This window comes from Sceloporus occidentalis, unplaced genomic scaffold, assembly GCF_023333645.1.
Source record: "Sceloporus occidentalis isolate IW3139 unplaced genomic scaffold, rSceOcc1.0.p SCAF_5, whole genome shotgun sequence".
Classification (NCBI taxonomy): domain Eukaryota; kingdom Metazoa; phylum Chordata; class Lepidosauria; order Squamata; family Phrynosomatidae; genus Sceloporus; species Sceloporus occidentalis.
In genome coordinates, this window is record NW_028316985.1 from 14,453,887 (window position 1) to 14,469,589 (window position 15,703).

Here is a 15,703-nt window from a genome sequence, read left to right on the forward strand (position 1 = left end):
ATACCAGCGGAAGGGGCGGCTTGAAGCCACCCCTTCTAAAGGCCGATTGGAGCCATGGCAACTGCACGCTGCAGACCCAATCCGCTTTAAAGCCACCCGAAAAAGGAGCAGCAAAAAACCCACTCCCTTTTCAGTTGGCAAAAAGCTGGCTTTGCGCCCATGACACGGCCAGAAGCTGGCTTCATGACACTCGTATTTCATTCAGAGTTTTCAAAATGAGTTCAAGAGGGAACCCTATAAAGTATAGTTTAATCAGGTTTATCTTTGATCACAAGTCATGGTAGACCGGAGTAGAGAGAATGGAGTGTGAATTGTGGTCTGCTTTTATATAACCTTCTTCCACTGTTTTGGAGGGATGACATAAATACAATCCGCCCTTCATATCCCTGGATTTATTATCCATGGATTCAACCATCCATGGCTTGAAAATACTTTAAAAAAATATAGATTCCAAATAGCAAACCTTGATTTTGCTATTTTATATCAGATACACCATTTTACTAAACCATTGTATTTAATGGGACCTGAACATCTACGGATTTTGGTATCCATGTGGGGTCCTACAACCAAACATCATTGGATACCAGGGGTCAACTATGTTTTCTTGAATTTGTTACCAACAGGCATAAGAATATTTAATGCAGTGGCAAACCTCTGAATAAATCTTACCAAGAAAACTCTAAGATAGGGTCATTTGAAGAAATGTTAACAATCACCACCACCACTCCTTTCTCCTTCTGTGTCGTGTCTTTTTAGATTGTAAGCCTGAGGGCAGGGAACCGTCCAATTCAAAAGATTGTATGTACAGCGCTGTGTAAATTTACAGCGCTTTATAAATAAAGGATAATAATAATAATAATAATAATAATAATCAGTAACACAATTTGAAAATGTCTCTTTGTAGCTAATGAATTTGTTCAACATACAGTCCGATTTATTACAAGAATATACCCTAAAGGAACACGAGCAAACTCCTCCAATTATAATCCTCAGGAATTCTGGAATGTTGGATGTCAGCTAGGTAAGTGATTTGTTAGTTGTTGTTTAGGATATTACTATTCAGCCTTTTAAATTTTGTTAAATCTATTTTCAGTTGTTTAAACAATTTGCTGAAAAAAGTCTTTTCAATTCTTGGTTCTTGCCCAACTGTAATCAGAATACAAAGAGAGTGACCAAACTTCAGTTATAAGAAATTCCAATTGCAGTATTAGATCAACAGGATAATAAGGAGGTATTTAAAAATAGACTCTGTTTTTTCTGGTCAGTGTCAGGTAGAAGACTAGTTGCCCACTATATAATAAATGCCCCTTGGATATTATTGAAATCCTTGGTAACATGGAAGTAGGGAGTCTCTTGAGGAATTGGTTCAGTATCAGTATGCAAAGGGATCTTGTAGCACCTTTGAGACTATCTGAAAGCAAAAAGCTGGTAGCATGAACTTTCATAGACGTGAGCGTACTTCTTCAGATGCATGTACTGTACGTACTTGTGTATAAGTTGAAAAGTTTTGTCCAAAAAGTTAATCCCAAAAACATGGATCAACTTATTTATATATGGGTCAATACAATAATAGGCTCTTCCCCAGCCTGGCTGTCTCACAAAGGGACAGCCGGGCTGGGGACAAGGATGGAGGACAAGCCTCATCCCCAACCTGGCTGCCCCACGGATGACAGCCAAGGTGGGGTTGAGGATGGAGGGCAAACCCTGCACCCCAAGCCTCATCCCCACCATGGCTGCCCCATAGAGGACAGCCAGGATAGGGAGGAGGTTGGAGGAACGTCCTGAAAGTAAAATGCTGCCATTTTCCCCCCTTTGCCTTCACTTTAACTTCACGTTATTTCACATTTGCAGGAATGATGTGTGATAAAGTTCCTGCATTTGCGGATTTTTTCTAATTTAAATCTACTTTAAATCCTGTTCTCAGCGGGATTTTGCTAGTGTGATTGGGTCTTATGTGACACATAAAGCGGACCCTTTTGCTTTGGCTGCAAATAGATTAGAAGAGATAGATGGACAGACAGACAGACAGACAGACAGAATTGCCACGAATGTTCCTGGAGACTCAAAAGTAGTAATTTGATTTGCTTGCCAACTTAGAAGTTCACTTATAGTTTTGCATTGTTGATACCCTTTATACTACCTTAGTAACAATTCTTGTTGGGTGACATTTGTATGTTTTTATATGTTTTAAAGTTATTTGTCATGGCCTTTGGCCAGCACAATTAACTTACTGATGATGATGCAAAAAAAAAATGAACTCATAAAGCAGTCCTAAATAAATGTGGGGAGAGTGGTGACAAATGTTGTTGCTATTATTAATTGCCCTAAGTTGATCTCCACTTACGACAACCCTAAGAATGAGAGACCTCTAAGTCACCATACCATCAACAGCCCTGTTTACGTCTTGCAGACTCAGGAATATGGTCTTCCCCTATTCCTACTGCCTTCTACCTTACCAAGCTGCCTTCTGCCTTATCAAAAAAAGACCTTTGTATTTGCCTTCTACTTTATTTTTTTTTAAAAAAAGACTTTGTCTTTTCTAGTGAGTCACGTTTTCTCATGACATGGCCAAAGTACGACAGTCTCACTTTAGTCATTTTGGCTTCTAGGAATCAATTTGTTGATTTACAGGTATTTGTCTTTTTACAAGTCCACTATATTGGTAGAATTTTTCTCCAGCGCAACATTTGAAATGAGTGGATTTTCTTGCTATTAGCTTTTTTTCTATAACTCTTTTCCTGAGTATTCTTTGGGTGTTGCCATGCATAAGGGATTAAGCATAAAGTCAGCTATATCTCTAACATTAGTGGGATGGGATGTAGATTGTGTTGTGCTGCAACACCCCCTCCTACAGGAGAGTAATGAACCCCATATTTGGGATACCATAAGGAAAAATAGCATTCTTTATTGTACCATATGAACCCAGTGATTGTTGCTTGCACTGATGTCCTTCAGTTAACAAGTCACAAGCTGGTCTCAGGCATATCCTGTATCCCCCCTCTGTATCCCATATATACCCAGAAGCATTTTTCTGTCTGTAAAGTTGAAGGCTTTCATGCCCGGCATCCATAGTTTTTTGTGGGTTTTGAAATGGAAGAAACTTTCCTGGAACATGGCCACATAGCCTGAAGAACCCACAAAAAACTATTTTTCTGTCTATTCTAGCTACATATTTGGAATTTTTCTTTTTCTCAGTATTTTTGTGCAATTTTTTTTGGCAAAAAAAGGTCCCAAAGTGTGATAAATTAAAAATAAAAATTACAATCTTTTGTAATCTTGCTCAGCACAGAAAAATGTGAAATTTCATATGACAAGAAAATAGGCAGTTTTACTTCCCTAATCAACACTGACATTAATCATGTTTTTTTTAAAAAAAACAACAACAACCTGAAGCACACTACATACCGTTTTCAGATTTTTGTTAAAGCAAATCTCTGATTACCCTTACCTGTAGTTCATGTTGTCCATCTTGGCAAAATACTTTGCTGCAGTTAGAAAATTTTCCCCCAGATATAGTTGGGAGCACACATTCTTAAAGTTGCCTTGGAACTTCACCATTAGTGGAATTAACATAGGTGGGATACAGACTGCCCCTTTGGGGCAGCCTGCACCCGCCCCTTTCCCCGATGGATCGGGGCTTGAGCTGCCACAGTGGCAGCCCCAGAGGCCCCGATCCCCTGCTTTTCCAGGCTTCGGAGAAGTGGCAAAACGCCGCTTCCCCGCGGCTTGGAAAGCGGTGTCCTTGGGGCTTTATGCCCCAAGGACACCCTGACAGCGGCGGGGAAAGGGAGAAAGGGCGCCACAAGCGCCTTACAATGGCGCCATGACGTGATGCCCATGCCATTTCAACGCAGCACGTCCATCACATCAAAATGGCAGCGTCCATGTAGACAGGGCGCTGCCAATTTGATGTACAGAGTATGTCCTAGGGTTGCGGGGCGTCCATAAAGGATGCCCCGAGGCAACCCTAGTATGTATCCAGGCCGGCACTTTGCACCAGTCTCGATACTGCCACAGTGACTGTACTGGACTCATATCTAATGACTTTTGTAACAAGTAGGAGAGTAATTTGATGGGAAAGTTTTTTCTTTAGGTAAGGAGTGTGTGCACAATTTGTACCTACTTGAGTCTGGAAGGCTTTGTGTTTTACAGAGTCCTGTATGTATGATCATCGATCATGCTGAGAAGCACTCAGAGGCTATGTCTGTACAGTTTAAATAACACGTCCTTACTCTCTCCTCATGGTGTTCAGTTCAGATAACCCAGGATCCAATCCCTGATTCTGGAACAAACTGTTCCGACCAGTTCGACTGCAACTCACACTATACTACTCTTAAACCAGATTTTAAAAACTCAGCTTTTGTTCCAGATTTTCCCAGAAAATCCAGAGCCCTCTGGAGTGATATAGAGCAGCTGGTCACATGCACATCTCACTGTGCCACCTGGTGCCTCTGCTGCTGGTACAAGTCACCTCTGAGGTTGAGGCACCCAGGAATGGGATCTTCACTGGGCACCTTGTTCTGACCTTAGAGGAGGTGGCTTGTACCAGAATTGGTGGCTACGGGTGGCACAGCAGGATGCATATGTCAACAGCTGCCCCACATTGCTGTACAGTGCCCAGGTAATTTGGAGAATTCAGGGCAACTCAGGGGCCAGAATAATCTGGGCTGTCCCCAGAGTATTCTGGCTCGTGTAAATGTGACAAAAGAAAAATAGTTACAGGTAAAGTATCTTACTTGCTTTGTAACATGACTGGAAATAAGTATTTTCTGATGTGAAGTCGAAGGCTTTCATGGCTGGCATCCATAGTTTTTTTCGTGGGTTTTTAGGGCCATGTGGCCATGTTCTAGAAGAGTTTATTCCCAACCAGCATCTGTGGCTGGCATTTTCAGAGAATGCTAACCTGGGAGAGATTGGGTATACGTATATATATACTGTGTGACCCTGGGTGAGGAGGAGTGATTCCCATGTTAATCTGTGTATTGTTTTGTTGGTGATAGCCTCCTCAGAGGATTTGTGTCTGCTAATTGGTGATCATAGTTTGCTGGGAAAGCCTCTGACCCTGAGTGGTTTCTCATTTGCATTTGGCAAGTCCTGGTTTTGGTGTCTTTCAGGACCGGTAGCCAAACTTTATTTACTTTGAGGGTTTCTTCTTTCCTGTTGAAGTTGTCCAAGTGTTTGTGGATTTCAATGGCTTCCATGTACATTCTGACCTTATAGTTGTTGGCATGGTCCAGAATTTCAGTGTTTTCAAACAGCATTTAGTGCCTAGGATGGTTTGTAATGTGTTCTGCTACTGCTGATTTTTTCTGGCTGACCCAGTCAGCAGTGTCTCTCATGTTCCTTGATTCATGTTTGAACACTGCATTTGGTGGTCCCTATGTAGATGGAAATAGTGCATGGGAAAAGAGTTATCCAATATTCCCACAGTGCAGTATTCCAATGTGATCTCTTGAGCCGCTTTGCTCTGATTGTTTAAAGAACACACAGACCTTGGGAGAACCCAATCACAGATCTCCCACTCATGTCCTACTTTGTCCTGACACTAAAGACATACTGCCTCAAAGGATAGCTTGAAATAGGCATCGTGAAATTCCCTTTGATTCGCTTTGCAGCAGAACATTTAAGAGCAACATGCAGCCAAACCATTACAACAGTTTTCAAGCCCCCCTCCCCCATTTTATTTCCTTTTATGCAAAGTGGGCCATGAATCAGTTTTACTGTTTTTCATGACCAAGTCATGCTTCAAAGTTTTCTTAACTGTGAATTTACTCTCAGTGAAAAGAAATCACAAAATTTGAAGATTCCCAAGAGATTTGAGCCTGGGAAAACAAAAGTTTATGTCCCCTTGCCAAGACTAAATTTCAAAACCATGCATGTAAATGGATTAAACTGGTGTTTTATTGTTTACATGTTGTTGCTCCTGCTGTTTTCCCAGGCAGAGGAGGAATTAAAGAATGGAGAACTAAAGATATTCACACTATTGCTTGCAGTTTGGTGGGGTTTTCCTCCCTGAAAATGAGGCTTTAGAACAATAATATTATTTTTGTATAATTATCAGTATTAAGTACATTGAAGTAAAAGTAATATATGAAATTAGCTCTATTATTGTTGGTTGTATTCAGACCTAAGCTACTGAGAGCACACCTATTGCAATCAATGGGATTTATCTTAGACACCTGTCAGTGAGTTCAGTAGTTTTACCCTAAGTAGAATTCTGCTCTAAATATTACTCAGTCTGGCTACAACTCACCATTTTGCAACATATACAGTGGGCCCTTAGTATCTGTGGGGGATGTGTTCTGGACTCCACCATGGATATCTGCTGATGCTTAAGTCCTGTTGTCCCCAGTGGTGGCATGTCCATGTGGCTGCACTACCATTAGGGACAGTCCCTATTGTTCCCAGTGGTGGTGCATGCACACACCTGCACCGCCATTAGGGACAACGGGACTTCAGGTAAGCCACCATTGTCCCCAAACAGCGGGAACTTACCTGAAGTCTCCTGCCTCCTGGGCGACTTCAGGGCAGGCAGAGGTGAGAGCGCCCCATGAGGGAAGGTGTGGGGCCAGCCCAGTAAGATTTCTGGGAGAGAGGGGTCACCTCAATACCCCTCTCCCTTGGGAATCTTGCTGGGCTGACCCCACACCTTCCCTCAGGATGATCTCACCTTTGAAGCACTGGGTGGCGAGCCAAGAAAGAGGAGGTGTTGGTGCCCTTATTGGCAAGGCTGAGCCTGGACTCTGGTACCATCCATACCAGTCCCAGTGCTGCCGCCCCTTTCTGCCCCCATCCCACCTCCTGGGCTGGCAGCAGGCAGAGGGCACTGTGGGAATAGGGTGCCCCTTGCCAGCCCCCATGGACAACGGGACTGCCGGGACTGTCCCTAATGGTGGCGTAGCTATGTGTATGTACCGCCATTGGGGACAACTGGGGGCTTGCTGTTTACGGATGCTAGAATCTGCAGATGGCATGTCTGCAGATAAGGAGGGCCCACTCTATGTGCAGACTTTGAACTATGTTTTCTACTTGACTGTAAACAAAGCAGTCATAATAGGAGGTTCCTCTCCAATATGAAGGTTGAAGGTATTTTTATTTTCAAATGGGATCTTAGTTTATTCTTAACTACATATCTGTTTAAATATTTAAAGCCTAGATACTGAGCTTATAAAACTACTTCACCTCTGAGAATTGAGGTCATTTTCAATATAATTAATGAAAAAGAAGCTCTTAAAATCTTTTCCAGGTAATTGTAGGCCCACAATATGATAGAGTTCGTGTTTAATTGGATGCCAAATTTTTCCCGGTACCCTGGCCTGCTGCACCACAACCATGTTTACAGGCAGTTATATAGTAAAACTACAGAAGAGAATTTGCTGCAGTAAGAAGAGGAAATGCTTTTTTAATCTTTAGCTAACTGCCAAGAAATCCAGAATATTTGATCAGTATTTTCTAGTGGGTTAAAGGATAAAGTTACTAGATCTATGGGTACTGATTTTTATAGGACAAAGTGATCTTCAAATTCACTTTAGGTAAGTAATAAGGAACCAAAATGATGTCAAGTATAAAACCATCCCCTGAGCTTTCATGACAGTTTTAAGGATTTTACTATCATATTTCTGTAATTAATGTTTTAAAGGCCTATACGTATTAGCAACAGAGAATAATGAAGCTGACTAAAGTCACTATGCTGTCAAAAACACAATGCATCATATATTATATTAAAAACACTTCCCTAGTCTCTTTCAGTCAGATGTGTGCATAACAAACTGATGTGCCCATTTTATAAAGACTCCAGCCTAGGTTTCTTATATGTTTGTTCAACAGAATTCATCTCACCCCTCGTTCACGAGCCCCATTATTTCCTATGGGGCTTGAGCATAGGCAGTTTTTCCCTTATGCGGGGGGATCTGGAATGGATCGCCCGTGTAAAGAGAGGGCCCACTGTTCTTTGATTTTGTATTCCTGCATGGCATAGGATTACACTAGATGGCCCTTGTGGTCTCTTCCAACTCTATGATTCTGAGCCTGGGAATCATCTTAGTCTTGCTCAAACAAGGATTTAATTTCAGCGACGGCAGCTGATCATGTACTTGATGAAGTTCTTCGTTTTGCAGCACAGTTAATTATACTGAAAAACCTTTTATTTGTATCTGATCACACTTTCTTTGTATCTCTCTATTTAAAAAGCTAAACAAAGACAGATAATTATAGTTAGCTCATCTGTGAGTCCAGACACATCAGTTGGTCATCAGTCAGCAGGGACAGTCAGTTCAGCATTCAGAAGTTAAACAATGAAATCAAGGGAAGGTATTTGGTTTTCCCCATAACATACTAATGATTTAAACTTCATACAGTTTTTTTCCACATATAAAATATGAGGTTGGTTACATATTCAGTCAGCAAACCTCCCATTTTTCTTCCCTGAAGAGAGAATATAACCTCTTTTGAATTACTGTTGAGCATAACAGGCCTACGTTTCTCTCTGGCAAAATACCTAATATGCTAGCGTCTTCTTTTTTAAAAATTGCTTTATTTTATACATGTTATGTTTGTGCTTTACTGGGCTGACTGGTGGATTTTGAGTGCAAGAAGCACCAGAGTCCTAGATGTGAAAAGATTTTACTTCACAGGAATGGTTACAGGGCTGTCTTTTCTCATGAATTATAATATCCTCTTCCAGGCAGCTTGCTGTTTTATTTCCAGAACTGTAGCAGCAAACAACAGAAAGCGTTTCCACTGTGAGCTTTTGAGAACAGGAAATTCTGATCAAGATAAAAATGAGTACTTTATGATTAAATTTGAAGGAGAACTTGAATAACAATTTGGAAATATTTAATGAACAGAATGGTGCATTTCTACACAACTTATATAAAACCTCATGTATGTTTTCAATCACATTTTTAATATAATGGTTATACCACTTAACCTTTTAACAGCAAGAGTAATTTTCTCTTTAAGAATTTTAGAATAACTAAGGGATAGATGGCTTTTGTCAGTCCTTTGTATTTAATTCAGAACTTTAGTCCATTAGGAATTCCACATAATACTTTAGAAACCAAAGCAATCCAAAATAATTATGAAGAGATATGTTCATATTGTGTGCATTATGGCCTAGTGGCACTTGTACAATATTAGCCAGATTGGGAAGGGCAGCTATGGAAGAACTGAGCAAGACCATAGAGTGAAAAGATGTAACTAAACACTAAAGTCAGGACAGTCCAATGCATTGTACAGTATTCCCCATTACCATGTACAGATGTGAAGATCTGGATAGTGAAAAAAGCTGTTAGAAAGAAAATAAACTCATTTAAGATATGGTGCTGAAGAAGAGTGCTAAGTGGACAGCCAAGAAGACAGACAAATGAGGAAGAAACTATTCTGGATCATGGCCACATAGCCCAAAAAAACCCACAAAAAACCCACAGACAAATGAGTTCTAGAATGGATCAGACCCGAACTTTCACTAGAAGCCAGGATGACTAAACTGTGGTACTTTGGCCACATTATGAGGAAAAATGAATCATTAGAAAAGGAAATGATGCTAGGAAAGGTGGAGTGTGAGTCAGTATAGTAATGTGATAGCAGCTTTTTCAACTCTGTGGTTGGGAGAGAGTTTCTTTTTCTTTTGAGACAAGCAGAAAGAGTTCTCAGTGGAGTTTATCACATGGGATGAATTTCTCTTAATTTCGAATGAAAAGAAAGTGGGGCCAGAACGCATTCACGTGAATTCGCTAGTTCAGCGAATATACGTGAATTCGAATTGCCCGAAAATAGCTTGCCATTGCCCAAAATTGCATGTGGTAGTCTATCACGCAATAACATGAAACCCCATGATTGCGTTCCGACTGACTTCCCATTGCCCAAAAGTGCGTGTGGTAGTCTATCACGCAATAACATTAATCCCATGATTGCATTCGGATTGCCATTGGATTATACTTCCAATTTTCCTTGTCTGATAAACTCGAGTGACTGATCACTTTTAAACAGAGTCCCTCTTCTGCTTGTGCTGTCTGCTGCTATCTGGGGAGTCAAGGGTGAAGCCAAAATTGAAAGGCAGAAGCAAAAAGCCTCAATTAGCATTCCTCTTGCTATGTGCACATATACACACACTGAAGCAGCCATCATGTTTTAATCTCAACTTAGCCATGGGTCATGGCAAAATCTATAATTTTGGCCCCAAAACCTGCCCTCGACTTATACATGAGATCAACATAATTGAGTATATATGGTAAGACCTTTTATAAGTATTGTAGCTGAAAAAGTGGGATGAAAGACAATGAACTGTCCTTGTGATCTGATTTTGTCATGATTACCAATGGGTATGGTGGTTACCTCCCCAGAGGGAGAATAGACTGATAACAACTTGATTTTATGAAACCAGCTTGTGTATCTGTGAAAAAACAAATCAGTTCTGTTTTCAGTTTCAAACTTATTTTGGGGGAAATGACTTCCAGAAGCAGAAAAAAATCCTGACAAAGTGAAAGTAAAAAACTGTACTTTACTGTTTATCATTCCTACTCTGTAAACAGAAACTGGGGAGTACAGTAGTCAGTGGCGTCATTCAGGTTGATGTCACTTGGTGCAGGGGGGGCACACAGCCTTGCCCTCCCCACCTGACCTTGCTGAACTGCCCCCATAGGCCTTCAGAGTCCTGTATGGCAGCTGCTGCATGGGACTCTGAAGGCACACCTGTCCCAGATCAGCTGCAACTGAGGGGGCAGGGATGTGGCCTCTAGAGAACCTGTTTAGGGTACAGCGTGGCTGCTGGGCAAGTAGGGAAACATCCTTCTTTCCTTGCCTTGTCGTTGTGTCAGTTCCTCTGGGTGTACCACCCCACCAGGTGACACCCCCCAGAGTGTCATCTGATGCAACCAAGAACCATGCACCCCCGCCCCCAGGTGACAGCACTGACAGTACTTTGTAGCTATAATGGCCATTAAGAAATTTGTATCCTTGTTTCCATCTTTGATGATGATGATGATGATGATGATGATGATGATGATGATACCACCGTATTCTTAGATATCCAGTGTTTTTACATAAGGTCAGAGACGACAAGGGGAATTGAAGAAATCGGAAGGTCTTTTGCTTTCTGCTGTGTACAGATTATACTGTGTAGTACTTTTGTTTAGGGCTGTACAACTTCTTGGACCAAATCCCAAATTACTAAGTGATTGGGATGGCTAAAGTTGATTTATGTGAATTAGAACACATTGGCTGAGTTCCATTCCAGAGCAGAACAGACACACAAATCGCTTTAGACAGATCCAGAGATAAGTGGGGAAACCCCCCAAATTAGTAGGAAAAGAACAGACTATTTCCAACATGACCATTTAAGGAAGACACTAAGATGCATGTGATTCAGAGTGGGAAACATGGGAGCTAGGCTTTGTTCACTACAGCTCTATTGTGCAATATGAGGTTAGAATCTTGCAGCACTTCTCATTAAGTCTTCCAGTGGCAACCCAAATCACCATATGCATTGAGGGGGACATGAGGGATTTCCATCAGTTAAACTGCTAAAGCGTGGTTTCTTTTCCCTTGCTTTTTCATGCTGCACCACTGAATTTCACCAGTTGCTTTTTTATTCTTCCAGAAAAGCACCTGATGAAAGAAGCCACACTTCAAGCACTATCATTATCATATATCCTAGTTAGTCTTGAACTGATGGATGCTCGGCAGGGATAGTACCAGAACAAAAGCACCATGAGATGAACTGTCATGGTGATCAGTCAACACCAGCTTTTAAGAATTTTTTAAAAATACTTAAATTTAAATATGGCTAGCACAAAAAGTACTAAATTACCAGCTTGACACTGTCTCTCCTTAGTATCTACCATATCTCCACATTTTATGGAGATATGTGAAACATTAGAAAATCCATTCTGCTTTACCATGGCAAATTACTGGGGAAGAACTAGTAATGCAGCTTCCCAAATCTAAATTTAGATTTTGGAGTCTGGTTGGGAATGGATTGGCGTTGAATAAATAAAAATTGAATCAGATTCAGATCTGATTCACTGTATTAGGCTCTGAATCAAATCAGGGGATCCAGCCACATCCCTGCTTTGTTGCACTGTCGCCTTAAATTAAAGGGGTTTTATAGGTTTGCAAAAAAGTGCAGAAACTTACTAAAACCAATATATCAGAAGCAATCTTAGCTCTATCAAACTTTTAACTCTGAAGAAAGCGGAAAAAAGTCCTGTTGCCTGTTTAAGTCATATCCCTTGTGATATCATACTGATTTTGCTTCACTGCACAATTAGTTGGTTTGTCCATAATTGGCCACATTAAAAATTGGAAATCCTTCTTTACAAAATGTCTTCCAAGCCACTTGTGTACAGCCATTATCAAAACCTGAAGCTTCAGTTGTGTATCTATAAAAGCATTTTGTAGGTTGGGTAATATATGTTGTAAATTCTTATTTTCTGTTCTTTTATAATCAGTGGCATTAAATTTCCAAACATCTGGATTGCAAATGGATCTCCAAACTGGGAAATTTTTGGATAATGGTGGTTCTGGATATATCCTAAAACCAGAATATCTCAGAAATAGAGACACACAATTTTCGCCATATACTTTTACTGCAAACCATCAAGGAGTTCATCTTACAATAAGGGTCAGTTCATTTTGTTGATAATGATTTTTTTTGTCTAATTTGTGAAAACATTTGCATTTTACAAATATTTATTATAAATGCTTTCTTAGACGCTGTTACACAGGAGCAGTAAAGTGGAACAGCACCAGTGGAATAGTGCTTTTATTTGCAACTGCTGTATGAGGTCATTGCTGCTCCATGATTATAGAAAAAGAGACAGTTGTAAAAGCATTTCTTTTAACTTACAGAAATAAGCTGGTAATGATATCCATTAATGCTTCTGTCATGCTATGAATGCCTGTGTGGAAGTTCAGTTGACCTCCTCTCTCTTTGCATTTTGCTGGCAAGCAAAAAGGTTTTTATTTAAGCAGGCTTTTTAATATATAATCAGGACAGGGTGGTTTTTATATGGGTGAGTGTTTTTAGTTCTGTTTTTGTATTAATTTTACATTATTTTAATGAGATAATTTTAATTTTTAAAATTATTTTATTGTAATGTTTTAATAGTGTTTTATCTTATGAGCTGCTTTGAGTCCCTTTTTTGTAAATATAGAATGAAATAAATAAATAAATAAATAAATAAATAAATAAATAAATATGCTATTTTGGTTGAGGTAGTCAGTGGGCATCCTTTTGGTGTGAAAATATGTAGTGTTCAGTCACTTCAACATTGCAGCACTGTTTGATTGGGTCTGATGCAAAGCCTCTGACATACACACAGATTCCCCCCCCCCCCCTCGCTCACTTGGTTCCAAAGCAAAGCCTCTACCTCACTGTCTCTCTTCCTCACACACAGAGAGATTCTGCCCTCCTCACTTGCTTACTCAATTGATGCAAAGTCTGCCTCACAAAAACACACACACACACACACAGAGATCTCCCTCTGGGATGTGGGGGGAGACCAGGGACCTTTTAAAAAATTACACCTCCTAAGCACAATATGTTTGCCAACCAATGAAAAGTGAAGATGTGGTGAGCAGTCACTGGGACCGGGGGGGGGGGGGGACACATTAGCACCAACAAACACAATGGTTCTGGAAGTGTGAAAGGTAAGAGCAAATCTGGTTTGTTTCTGTTTTTGCAGAAAATGCAAAAATAGCAGGCCAGGAGCTTCATGCGATAAGGCTCTTAGTGTGTATATCGCCAGTGCTTGCAAAGCACTTCAAATAATGTGTGCTTGATAGCCTACTGTTGTCATTTGTAACAGTAGGGTCTCTATATTATTCTTTATGTACGATTGCCATCTTTACCAGGTTGATTTGTATAGTTGTGTAATAACTTTCAATAACTTTGAGTTGTAAATGTGATGCAATTCACCTTTATAAGTACAACTGAGAAATACAGAAGACAGTTTCATATTTTTATTGTTAATCACACTGACTTCGATTTATGTTGACCTTATGAAGGAGGGACCTCCAAGACACCCTGTCACCAGCAGTCCTGCTCAGGTCTTTCAGACTCAGGGCCATAGCTTCCTTGATTGAATCCATCCATCTGGAATTCCTCTTTTCCTTCTTTTTTCTGCATTACCAAGCAATATTGTCTTTCTGGTGAATCATGTTTTCTCAGGATATGGCCAAAGTATGACAGCTTTAATGTAGTCATTTTGGCTTGTAGGGAGAGTTCAGGCTTTTGAAATCAATTGGATATCTTTTTACCAGTCCATGGTATCTACAGAACTCAACTCCAGCACTCTACTTCAGAAATGAGTTTTCTTCCTCTCAGCTTTCTTTGGACTTTATCATATGTGGCTAAAAAGTTAAGATAAAATGATCTTTGGCCGATACTTATCACACCGCCATGTCCTGCTTCCTTGCATTCCATTCATTCATGAGTGTAGTGACTGCTTGATAATGATCCCATACTAGGGGTCCACAGTATCCCATAGCTGGAGAAGTCAAAAGGAAGAGTATCAGTAACTTCTTTTCTATCGCTCTTGCTTTGTTTGCCTTTGATTTAATAGAGTCCTTATACCAGTGGTTCCCAACCTGTGGGTCAGGACCCCTTTGGGGGTCGAATGACCCTTTCATGGGGGTCTCCTAAGACCACTGGAAAACACCTATTTAATTACAGTTATGAAGTAGCAATGAAAATAATTTCATGGGTTTGGGTCACCACAACATGAGGAACTGTATTAAGGGGTCACGGCATTAAGAAGGTTGGGAACCACTGCCTTATACCATAGGATGGTATTATTGTCCTGCACTCAGAGATGTGCACTGAAGAACCTCAGTGGTTATAGTATTGGATTTGGATATGCAGACTCTTGTTCAAATCCTCATGAGATGTGAAGTTTCTTAGCTTTCCTAGCCATGATGCTAGAGTGACATTTTAATCTTCATGGGATGGGATGTTCATGTACTAAATCTGCTCCCATTTTACCTCAACTACTAGTGTAATTGGCCCTGGCTTGGAACTTTCCAGAGGATATTGCTTGAAATTGAAAAGCAGTTGAGAGTTTGTATAAGATCTGAATCCTCTATCATGTTTTTCAGGGGACAGGGTGGTTTTTATCAGTTATTGTTTTCTTGATGCCAAGATCAATTCACTTATTTTCTAGCTATAACCTATAAATATTATTTGTATGCTAAACCCTGTTGAATTAGAGCTTTTAGTTCAAGCTACAGTGCTCACATACAGCAGTAGTACTGAAAAATAGGCAGTAAGAACTAAAATAAATCACACCTGTTTGATTTATTATCTGCAGTATATCCTTGCACTTTCCTCTGCTTGCTGTTGGAAATAAATATCTTGAGTACCACAGATGCTAAGACTAGCTTCCTGCAAAGGCTATTTAGTCATCGCAGACATTTGACAGATGGTTATATCTCACTGCTGTTGTTTCATGTCTGGTTACACAATGTATATTTTGCCCTATGTTTGAAAACATGTGACAGTTAGACAGCTTTGTATATTGATTGATTACAGATTTTCACCTGAAAAGTTTATGCTTCCTTATTTAATTCAAAAATTGCTGAAAGATTTTGTTAATTTTATTATTATTTATTAACATTTATTTATAGAGCATTGTAAAATTTGCACAGCGCTTTGCATAGTATGGGTCAAATAAAATAAGAAAAAAAGTACAATACCCAGCCAAGT

The 15,703-nt window shown here is 40.1% G+C and overlaps 1 protein-coding gene across 4 annotated transcripts in view; it reads left to right on the plus strand.

The window, feature by feature from the left end:
* The window catches only part of LOC149311678 (1-phosphatidylinositol 4,5-bisphosphate phosphodiesterase zeta-1-like), a 69,567-nt gene that overhangs the window by 39,468 nt on the left and 14,396 nt on the right, over nucleotides 1-15,703 (plus strand). For 3 of the 4 annotated variants that reach the window (XM_089526683.1, XM_089526681.1, XM_089526682.1), the window contains 2 exons: nucleotides 905-1,021; nucleotides 12,450-12,622. In XM_089526683.1, the coding sequence (XP_089382809.1) occupies nucleotides 905-1,021; nucleotides 12,450-12,622 (290 nt within the window). Of the gene's footprint in view, nucleotides 1-904; nucleotides 1,022-12,449; nucleotides 12,623-12,711; nucleotides 13,132-15,703 lie in introns of those variants that run through there. The other variant, XM_089526684.1, reaches the window with a different exon arrangement.